At 44.9% G+C, this 11,684-nt stretch overlaps 1 protein-coding gene across 5 annotated transcripts; it reads left to right on the top strand.

Moving 5' to 3' along the window:
• Window positions 1-30: 30 nt before the first annotated feature.
• Window positions 31-10,232, top strand: TRMT44 (tRNA methyltransferase 44 homolog). 5 transcript variants are annotated; one of them, XM_032950405.2, is made up of 13 exons: window positions 41-140; window positions 476-591; window positions 1,185-1,569; window positions 2,132-2,249; window positions 3,084-3,303; window positions 3,676-3,744; window positions 4,680-4,787; window positions 5,302-5,373; window positions 5,992-6,098; window positions 6,368-6,551; window positions 7,372-8,203; window positions 8,553-8,669; window positions 9,432-10,232. In XM_032950405.2, exons 2-13 carry the CDS (start codon window positions 571-573, stop codon window positions 9,668-9,670), a joined length of 2,472 nt encoding a protein of 823 aa, XP_032806296.2. In that variant the 5' UTR covers window positions 41-140; window positions 476-570; the 3' UTR covers window positions 9,671-10,232. The 5 variants fall into 5 exon arrangements, with proteins under 5 accessions (XP_032806298.2, XP_032806296.2, XP_075922026.1 ...); XM_032950407.2 differs by lacking the exon at window positions 476-591 and having other exon boundaries at window positions 31-140; XM_032950406.2 differs by lacking the exon at window positions 476-591 and having other exon boundaries at window positions 54-434.
• The last annotated feature ends 1,452 nt before the right edge of the window (window positions 10,233-11,684 follow it).

The raw sequence follows: 11,684 nt of genomic DNA, 5'->3' as shown, positions 1-11,684 counted from the left end.
GTCCCCCCACCGCGGTACCCGTAGTCACGTCACCGCAGCGGATCCGGAAGTGCTCCACTGTAAACACGTGTGCCGTTAGACGCGGAGTTTCGTAACCGGAGGATTTCGAGTCCAATATCCATAATAGAGGTTCTTTTGGGGTGAGATCGCGTAAATATAAAACATGTCGTTAAATTCATGGCATTTGCAATATACGGGCGAAACGTCGTGCTCGGAATGTAAATGTTTAAGATTTACTCTCCAACGCACCGGTGTGCTGTACTCGTAATGAATTGGCACGTTCTGTTTTACGTGACACCTTACTAATTAGCTGGTGGTGGATTCAACGACACGCATGCAGTGCTTGCTTGCGGCGGTAGTGGGGAGCAGTGGTATAGCAGTTAGCGTTACCAACCCGGCGACCCGAGTTCGACTCCCGCTCACGGCCAACACCGGTGACGATTAATCTGAACTTGTTCTGGGCCTCCTCCCTTAGGTTAACTCGGCTTAAAATTTGTACCTGGTGCGCTGTGTAAACATTGTCACTGAGGAGACAAAGGCGGCCGGGCGTGGTGCTGGCCACCCACTCGTATGCAGTTCCGGCCTTCAAAGGTGCTCGCTAACATCACTTGCTCCAACAGTCTATTAAGGCTATACGTGGGATATTTGTCGTTGATGTTTGCGGCGTGAGTTCAACACTGTACATAGTACTGTGCTTTACTCCTCTCCCGTATTGCCGCGTGTGTTGTATTTGTTTTGCATCGGCTTGCGATCGAAGCGAGTGCAAATTAAAGGTACAATATATATCGCTTGAGATGTTTCAACGACACTTCACGTAACTCGAATATCAAGATGATTAAAGTGTAGATTGTTTGAAATCGGATAATGTGCATCAAGGGATCGCGTAACCTTGTGTCCACATAATAATTACGAGGTGTCTTATTACATCGCAGAGTTAGCCCTGATTGGAAATCGAACTCGGGCGACCGGGTTCATGACGCAATTATCTAACTACTGCGTCCCCGCACTCTCACGATGCGATTACAGTAAACGTATACTCACGTGACAATATATGGATGTACCAGTAGCACGTGTTAATACTGTAATATGCTTCGAGCCACTTTTCACGTAGCTATGCGACCATCATTAAGGTGGTAAGACAACATTCAATACAGTAATTGTACGTCTTTTGTCTTCCGCCGCAGGCAGCAGCTGGCGAGGAACTTGCAATGGAAGATAAGTTTTGGGAGGCGGTGGAGGTGTGGGTGAGAAAGCCTCAGGTGTTGAACCGGCGTCTGTGCGGCGCCAGCGTGGCTGCCCGGGAGATCGCACGTGGACTGGGGGCGTTGCGGGATCTCCTGGAGCGGGGACAATCCTCGCAGCTGAGCAGTGACGAGGCTGACAAAGTACTGCGCCTTTGGCTCAAAGGGAACTTTTGTGGTGAACGGCGAGAGCGTGCGGCGGCGGCGGCGACAGATTCTGAAGGCGGCGGCCCAGAGTGCGACGGGCTCCAGTTTGAAGTCATTACCAGAACGCTGATACCAAAGGAACTCCACAAATTTGCAAAGATGCAGGAACTCATTGTAAGAGGTAAAATTCATACTCCGTATGCGGTACTGAGCACATTCATCAATAGCAGTTCTACATAAGGACGCTTGAGTCGTTCCCTTTGACTGTGGTCAGCAGAGGGCAGTGCGGCCAAGTCCACGTTTTAATTCCACCCTTTTTCATGAATCCAATGCGACCGGTGTGGTGAAGTATGGGTGAAATATAGTCAAATGCATACCTGTCAACCCATTACCAGTGCCCTACCTTATTACAGACCAATTCAGACCTTATTGGTCACCCCGTGTCCTTATAAATCTCAACGTTCATCCTACAAAGTCCCATCACAAGGGAGAAACACAAACAAATACACCTTTTTGCACGTATTGAATCGGCTATATGCCGTATGAACCTGAAAACTAAATTTCCCTTCTCAAGAATACGGGGTAAACCGTATGGGTCGACGGGTATGCAAATGACCCGCATGGCGTGGGAAATCCTTTGTCCATCAGTGGATTGGCAAAAGGGTTGTACATGTTCTCGACAATATGAGTGTTGGGTAGGCTTGACGGTGTTTGTGACGTGTGCTGTTTGTCGTCGTCTGCAGATATTCGCAATGCATTGTTCGTGTCGGTACCTCTGATGGAAGATGCCGCTGGTGTGGTGTCTGTGAGGACGTCGAACATTTACACCGTTACATGTGGAACTGATGATACAAAACAGTGGTGAGTTTCCTGCATTCCAGTGATGGTCTCATCTACGTTATACTGGCGTTATTGAGAGACATGAGCTAAAAATACATGCGTTTTACACGTCTGTGTAAACGTATTTACAACTTATATCAGTGCCAAAATATATCATTATACTGTAGTAATTCTAAGTTGGCATTGTTCACTGAGCAGTAATTGTATTGTTTTAGCTTCTTGCTGTACATTTAATGCAATATGCAACCAACCACTGTTTCATTACTCATTAACACTCCTGCACTCTACCTAAACATAAGTGATTTATCATTTTGCATTAAATCGTGTGCCTATGACCAAATTATCTGGAATGCTCCTGATCTTATATTTTGAAGCTAAGCTGAATCGAGCCTGGATAGTGCTTGGATGCACGACCACCATGCACTGCAGGTCTTGTATAGGGCTGGTCAGCTATGTGAGCAGCAGCAAAGGGCTGTGCGGAAAAATCCATTGTTATTATTCTACTCAATGCTGCCTGCCTTTACCAATCTGCGCTGACCAGCCTCGTAAATTATTATCAAATAATTCCTATGACTCATATGCCATGTGGTGGCCCTCATTCGGCAGTGGATAAACAAAGAAAGCCACTGGAGCTATGCACTTTTACAATCTAAATTTAAAAGTCATTTCTTTAGAACTGCTTTTTGTGTTTAGTTTGTTGTGCTCTCACACCTTCGATTAGCATGGTTGGCTACGTACGGTGCGAAAGAAAATCAACATACACGTACACATGTACATATGAAAAGTGTGCCTCAAATTATTTTACCAGTTTGACAGATACAAACGATTAATTGTGTGTGTGTGTGCGCTGTGCAGGCATGTGGAGGTGCAGGCTTGCGGGGACGGTGAATGGCAGGTGGATGGAGTCACGCTACCTGCCCTCGTGTGGCTGGAGACGCACTTTGTGCCCAAGCTGCACAAGTGGATGGGCGAGAACAAGCAGAGCGACTTCCCCGACTCCCTGTCCCTGCTGCCAGTGGAAAAATACGGCCTCCTCTACCAGCGCCTCAAGGAGAAATACCGCAACCTCGTCAAGGTCTCCCTCTCAATATTTACAATTCCTCTTTAGTAAAGTCCGGAGTGCTATTGCGGGAACACTAAGAGGACCCCTGACCACAGAGTGACCTGTGAACTCAGAAACCTCAATGGAGGCATTAAAGCAGAAGAACCAAAGTAATTTTCTGGCCAACTCATCTAGACACAGACCTATTAGTTGCTTTTCATCCAGCCATATGCAAGATGTTTGAAAATATATAATAAAATCTGCATATGGACCATTTTACAATATTTGATACAACTATTGCCAAATTGTCTTTGTGTCACTGCCATGCCTATGTCTGTCTCGTTTTTTTCAAATGAAACTGATTTTGCATATTTTTGTAATGATTACATCGCTTTTTTGTTCCAGGTTTGGCCAGAGGTTACTGACCCGGAAAAGTTTGTCTATGAGGATGTGGCCATTGCATCATATCTTCTGGTAATTGTCTGGCTGGAAGGCAATGTGTGTCTGATGAAATCCCATTTCACGGAGTGAAGAACATTGCTTTCAAACAAAATTAATTTAGAGCAGTTCATGAAAGTGCAATTACAGTGCAATTGTAACCCATTATTAATTAACATTTTACTATCAACTCACACCATGTACTTTAAGGTAGCCGGAGAGCTCAGGAGTCACAATATTGAGCAAGCATTGCTAATGTCCTGGGTTCAAATCTTGCAATGACGTGTGATTAAGCCAGGTTCTCGCGTGTTGTTTTCAAGTTGATAATCTCATCTGGTCACCAGTGACTGCACAAAATGCATCATGCTAAAATAGTTTTTTTACTTGATTTTGGCAAATTCAAGTTCTTACAAATTAAACTTTGTTTCACCACCATGTAACTAACTTGACGAAGTACAGTGCCCCGAGTGTGGATAAGGGGCAGTTTAAGGGAATTAAGTACTTCGTGATATCACCTTCCAGAGGCAGTCCCCTGCTCTGAAAGAGTTCTGAATAGAAAGATCTTCCTCATAAAATGACTTCAATAAACACGTTACGAAAATTGGAAATGTGTTTTTTTACATTCAAATATGCTCAGGTTTGTATGCCTTTCCAAACAAATTGTATTACAGTTTTCTAGTTTTCATAACAATTGAATAAGTTTAAAAAAATATTGTCATAAAACACCGACACAGTAGTTTAAGTGGAACAATGAGATCAACAGTATATCTCAGAATTTGATTCACAATAAGCATACACCTTTTTAAGACCATACCTTAAAACTGATAAATATTCATCAATTAAGAAAGTGCGATTTTGAAGCCCAACCAAAAATCTAATTTTACAAATGACCGCCGAATGTTTGAAAACGTCATGACTTGATGAACCAGTTGTGGTGGAAGCTGGGATGAGCAGTTCATGTTTGTGTGAAGGTGCTTTGGGAGGAGGAGCGTGCGGAGCGTGGCCTGGAAGGGCGTCAGTCCTTTGTGGACCTCGGCTGTGGCAACGGGCTGCTTGTGCACATCTTGGCCAGCGAGGGGGTGAGTGGATCGACCCTGCTAAGGCGTCGAGCAATTCGCCGCACATCAATTCCATGAATTGTCATCATTCAGGGTTGTGATTTGATTCAGAAATCGATGCGCGCCACGTTTTTGCCATCTCATTTGTATCGTGTCGTAGAGGTGTGTCTGCTCGAGTAACTTAAATGTAACAGAACCGTATCATTTGTATAAATTGTAACCGATTGGTTATTGCACACAATTGGTTCCGTGTATCTTGAGCGTAATAATTTATTTTAATAAACGATTTGACACATCATCACATGCATACCCACTACACGACCTGTTGCCTCGCTTTTGAAACTTCTATAACAAAATCCACATCCCCTGGTTTCTGGAGTCATCTCTTTAAAACAAAATAAACACAATGGAAACCAAGGCTTGTGCATGTCGAGTATGCAGGAAGATGCCTCCATACCCCGTGACATGTTACAGCAGGGAGTGCTGGTGTGCTAATATTATGCTGTGATTTGTTTTCTGAATTCTTGCATGGCAGCACCCAGGGAGAGGGATTGATGTAAGGAAAAGGAAGATATGGGACTGGTATGGGGCAGAAACTATATTGGAGGTGAGGATTATCTTCTCCAAACTCACAAATGTATACATTACGCAGTCAACGTTTGCACAAGAGTTGATAAAAAAAAGTCACAGTATGCCAATGTTGGGCTCTTTTTGAATTCCCTCTGATACTATAATAGATCAGTGTATACTTTTTTACAGATCACTATGTAGGTGTTGGACAGTGATATATGTTAGTTGAAATATTTTACTGCCCTTAATAATTACAAGTGAAGTGTGTTGGGTAGCCCTTAACCAGCACATAGCCATGGCTAGAGAAAAGTTTATGGTAAAAGAGGTGCTCACAATGAAGATGATTGAAACTCATATGTGTAAAGCTTTGTGTGTTATCTGATTTTTTAAATAGGTTTTTCTCGAAGTACTCTTGTTTTCCTCACACATGGACTTGGCCAAACAGCCCAATGCAGAACTCTCCTGAAAAAAATGTCTTAAGAGCCTTTCCTGGATAAACAAGGGGCATTACAGTCGTATTATATTTTTTAATGAGCACACAATCTGTGTTACACAGAATCACAATAGGTACCAAATGAATGGATGTTACGAGATCAACAGTATTCTCCTGATTGTTACATCCATGCTGAAAACTCTGAGAATGCTGCCATGCCAGGAATGTGCCATCACACCTGGAGACGACTTCCTGTTCACTGATGTCGACTGGTTGATTGGCAACCACTCGGACGAGCTCACGCCGTGGATCCCGGTCATTGCGGCCCGGTAACTGACAGCAGAGCGACACCTCAACAGATTATTCAATTCATGTCGCCTCAGCTATGATCCTGTGTATAGACAGGTAAATCGCAGCCGTTTTTACGTCACGTAATTTTATTTCTGACCAAAAATTCTCAAAAAGTCTCACTATAAATATTACAAATAACTCCCACTGTGAGTACTCTACTTCATTTGAGAGTGTTTCAAATATAAATGTTCGTGCAAAGGTCGCCTCATAGGGGGGGGGGAGGTTCATGGCCACGTCCCGTCCTCAGGTCCTCGTTCGACTGCCGCTACTTTGTTCTTCCATGCTGCTTCCACGACTTCATCGGCCGCTACCGGAGGAGGAGCTGCCGTCGCAGCCAGTACCGCGAGTACCTGGACTTTGTGGCGGAGATCGGCAACGCCTGCGGCTTCCGTGTGCAGGAGGACACCCTCCGCATCCCCTCCACAAAGCGGGTCCGCTCATGATGCTCCTTGACGATTGCTATGTGTACACCAATAGACGAATACCCGCCGTTCGCCACGAAGCGATGGTGACGTCACCACAGCACCTGTGCCAGGGCAGGTGCACTTTGAGGCCACGTGAAGTGTCGAAGGCTCGCTGACAGGAGATCACAGGAGAGACCCAGGTGCCATGGGTTGACTGGCTTAGATGACTGGCAGATGCACCAGCTGTGCACCCTATTGTACCAACGCATAGACACACACTCTTTGATATGCACACGTATCGCCCTAATGTCATTCCATTGCTTGATGATGTGGGTCGTGGAGATTTTCTGCCCATGCTTCACCATGCTGATCAGTGTGGGTTTGCAAAGGCGGGAAGTATAGACATTCGAGGATAATACAGTACAACAATAGATTGTGCTGCACTGCCCTCTGATAACATCATAGTCCAGCAGCAGCTCACAACACCTGTTGCATGCCCAACCAAGAAGCACTGTCCAGGCTCAATTCTACTTGGCTTCTAAGATCAGGCGAGATCATACGCATTCTGGGTGATTTTGTCATAGTCTTTAATATGCATAATAACTCACGTATGCTGGCTTAATGATAAGCGTTGTAACTGACTCTGGCACTTCCATACTAAGAAATCTACTTACCTGGTCCAAAACCCCATACCACCATGTGAAACCCCGAATTACTACCACAGATGGCTGGATCTAGGGTAGGTATCCCCCACATTATCCCAGATGACCATAGTTCTACTGTGCAGTGAATTTTATAATCTACATTGGCAATTTTAATAATCATGGCCACGTACGTGCCACCACAGGTATGTCAAGTGGGCAAAACCAGGATGTACCCACAGAGCGAGGAGGCGCTGCTGGAGGAGAGGCGCGCCGACTTCATCAGACGGAGGGTCGGTGGACAGGCCTGCCGCCCTCCTCAGCCATGCAGCGGCCACGTAAATCATCGCCAGCAGCCGAGACCCAGCCCCGCTCCGCCCCCTGGCTTCTTGTCAGCACAAGAGCCAGACATAAAAATACCGGGTAAAGTGATGTCCGATAGTCCAGGAAGGCGGAAAACTGCCTCTCAGGATGTTTTGCACCATCAGGCAAGTGAGCATGGTGATGGGATTTCAGTCGGTGTGCAGTCACTAGCTGATTTTGCAAGTGAAGTGGACACAAAAACTGCAGACTTCCCACACTGCACTCTTCAGCAGCAAAGCAGCAATGAGAACATTAACGGTACATCCTTCTGCGGCAGTAATGTACACACAGATGCTAGGTTTTGTAATGTTGGCAAAAGCAGCAATGATGTTTTCATGAATGATACGCTTGATTCAGCCCATTGCACGACCTTAGACCTCGAGGCCGAGCAGAAAGGAGAAATAGTAGGCGAGTTTCATCGCAACCTGCTCATCAAAGAACCGGATGCAGAGCACAATGAGCAACCAGCAAGTTCAGACACCCGGCCTGCCGGGGGTTGGCTCGGCGAGTTCCGTCCTCGTGAGAGGGAGGAGAGGGTGAGGAACTGTGTGCGGCTGCCTTTGGGTCTGGTGGAGCGTGTGGTGGAGACGGTGGCCAAGGCTCTCTTGGCTTCCACCGAGGAGCGAGTGAACGACGGCGGGACGCAGGAGTCTTCACCACACTGGAATCGAGGAGGTTTGTAAAATTAGAAATGTCCTTATTTTCAGTAAATTTAGGTCGTTATTCATTATTTATGATGAAAATACAGTGAGGGCTAATATTTCAATGCAACATTTTAGTTTTTATTGTCCTCGTCATTTGCACCTTCGATTAGCACGACTGGCTAAGTACGGTGGGAGAGAAGTTCAACATACATACAAGCTGATTACAAAACTGTGTATCTTCAATGTCGCGTTCATTATTTTTTTTCTATCGAATAGATTGAATTGCAACATCACATACCATCAATTACCTTTAACAGCAAAATCGACGAGTTAGACAAACGGACGTAATATTGGGATTCTTCTCATGCTGTGACCTGCAGGGAGCATCCCGCTGGAAGGAGCAGCTAAGTTGATAGATGGAGAGACACTGCAACAGCTTAAGTGTGAATGTGGAGGCCTGAAAACCCTACTGAAGAACAGCCATCAAGTGTTTATAGGCATGTAATTGCATCTTGAGTCCATGGTACAAACTACCACATGCAAAGAATTGCAATAATCACATTTTAAAACTTTTTAATAATTACTGGTATATTTCAAGGGTATTTTTTTGACCACAGCAAATTCAATGCTCATTTGAAATGCTTTCTGAATACTTCAATACCGACAAGCGTTCCACTATAAAATACCAAATTGCAATCGTTCAACTTGTTGTGGCAGTTATTTATTATGCAGTGAATGGTTGCAGCTGGGGTCGGTCATTAAGAGTGTTTAAACTTATCTTCAGATCCTCTTCGAAGTTTTACAATCACACTTTGTATTTCAGGTGCTTTTCCAGAACAGGATACAATTGCACAGAATCTTACATCCTGCAAAAGTTTAGAATGTTCTCAATTAGTTACTTTTACCTTTAAGCCATTACAAATGGGAAATGTGTTAAAGAATTAACTGCAGTCACCACAGTACCCTGTTTAACATATCATGCGGGCATACACAATGTTACTGTGTAACAAAATTGTGATTTAAAGGTCACTTTTAATGCACGTTCATGTTTTTGTGATGTTCTGATGTCCATTGCTTTGGTGCCCACAAACTGGTCTGAAAGGTTTGCCCAGAAATATTTAACGTTTGATGTTAATTGCTTTGATGTTTATAAAGCTAATGCAGACCGGACGTCACTCTGCGGATGTGTATACCGTACTGTAATGTTCTTGGAAATGTACATACCCCTGTCTCAACTGCACTTGTCTCTGGCATTGTAGTGTTGCAGAGTCGTGTCCAGCTCAGAGACTGGAGAAGGGAGCAGGTGGTTAAAAAACCCAAGAACAACAGGAAGAAATCGGCCGCCGATTGCTACAAGACGCGGGTGTGCTGGTTTTACTCTCACCACCCTGACGGATGCCCCAGAGAAGCCTCCTGCTGCCCCTACGCACATGGCCTTGAGGACCTACACGGAGAGCAAGGGCAGGGACGCAGTTGTCCTCAAACCACGTGGTTTTAACATTTACTCATTATCATCATCCACTGCGAGGTGGATGCCTTCCCATGCTGTTGGTATCCCTCTTTTTTTTCTGCGATGATGACAAAATCCATCCTATCTCGCACCTGGACTTGAAATGTATTTCATCGCTCCAGCTCTGCGGTGTCATCCTGTTGGGAACGTTAGGGTTTGGTTGCCATCACTTCACCAGTGTCATCCGTTGTCCCATCACCATGTCTAGTGGTGGGATGTGTGGGGGGGGGGATGCCAACTTTTTTTAAAATGGGCCTGAGTGATCAGCCATGGAAATAGTCGACTAATTTTTAGTTTGATCAATCGACTCGACGTCCCAGCTGTATTTAAAAATACTCGCCGCCGGTTGGGGTGTTTAATGTGATCACTTCTCACGTCCTGGGCAGTGAGACTGCTGACCTCATTGCGGAGACGTCACCACTTGTTGTGTTACCGTTGCGGATACAGATGGACTTGTGATAAACCGGTTGTGGTTTTACATGGAACCATTTTCTTTAATGGTATGTTTGTAAACAATGATGCAGATAAATTAAATACACCAAACGAGTAATGGCACTTGTGTTCGTTCTTTTATTGTACACTACCTGCATTAAAGTTACTTTGGGGGGGGGGGGGAAAGTCACAATTTAGGCTGTATTTTTAATAGCAGTGATCAGCCTAATACAGAAACCTTTTTTTCTCGGGTATAAAAATACATAACAGCCCTGTCCCAAATCCACCTCTGGATGAAAGCCCATCCACACCGTGTCAGTTTGGGCAGTTTGACCATACTTCACCACGCTGGTCTGTGCGAAACGGTGGTTAGGACCCTGGTTAAGATATCAAATGTCTCGGGGAGTCGAATTTACTTAAGAGGGTTCATGCCGCAGTGCACGAATCGATGCACTGTATCTCCACCCTGTGTCGTACATAATACGAATAGCATGTTGTGGGAGTGCCGAGTTCACTTCAACACTGATGTCTGGGGTAACGAGCCAAATGTCATTTGAGTCACTGTACGATGTGTAATTGGAGTCCAGGTGTTGTATTTCTTGACATTTGTAACATACGAGAAAAATAGATACCTTAAAAGAATATATGAATCCCTTTTCACTTGAACTATTTTGTTTTAGAGGTGAATATAATCGATTGCTGATTTAGGTATTAGTTAAAATTATACTGTTATAGAGATAAAAACTATTTTATATTGGAGGAATCCGATGAGCTATACAGCTCTTTGTCAGAAAGTTACAATACAAAAACATAATAGGAGTGCAAAGTATAGGAAAGGTAGGCAAATCACAGGTGCAGGCACTGCATTGTGATGTGACTAGTTCAACTAGATGAGCTTATACCAACTGCTATCCTACAAATCTGGCTGTCGCCTGATGAAGCTAGTTGTAATTACGTCGTACTCAAGATTGTAAATGTGGCTTGGCTCCCCAACACACCGGTTAGTGCTGTACTCGTGTTTTAAGTTTCATTTATTAGGTATAGCCCTGTGAGCCATGCGGCTCTTAGGTCGGGTGCAACCGCAACAAACAAAAAATATGAATCTACATTACAGAAAACTTACACCACAACCAGACCAAAATAGAGCTACAAAAACAATGTAACAACAGCAACCATGGGAACTGTGATTTTAAATTTAACAATAAACGATATGCATTGGCACGTTCCGTTTACGTGACAACCCTTACTAGTTGGTGGTGGTGGCGGGTTTTAACGACACGTTTATGTATTTACGCGATCTAACTACTCCCCCCAAATAAATCCCCTCTTAAACAAACTGGTTTCAATAGCAGATCCCAACTTGGAGAGAGCACTCGATTTGGCAAGCCCCATCGCTCCGCGCACGTGGCCCGTTCTCGGCCAATGGGAATCGTTTTTCGCACCGCGGCTCTGAAGTTCCGCCCCCCCCCCTCCCCTCCAGCTCGCCGTTCCGCCCAATCGTGCACGCCGCCGATACGCGCGTCTCATTGGTCCTCCTCCGTGGGGGCGACGCCCCCTCGGGAATTATCCG

This window comes from Petromyzon marinus, chromosome 9 (genome assembly GCF_048934315.1).
Source record: "Petromyzon marinus isolate PM22_M1 ecotype Great Lakes invasive population chromosome 9, UKy_Petmar_22M1.pri1.0, whole genome shotgun sequence".
Taxonomy (NCBI): Eukaryota; Metazoa; Chordata; class Hyperoartia; order Petromyzontiformes; family Petromyzontidae; genus Petromyzon; species Petromyzon marinus.
This window is presented reverse-complemented; position numbering and strand designations above follow the sequence as displayed.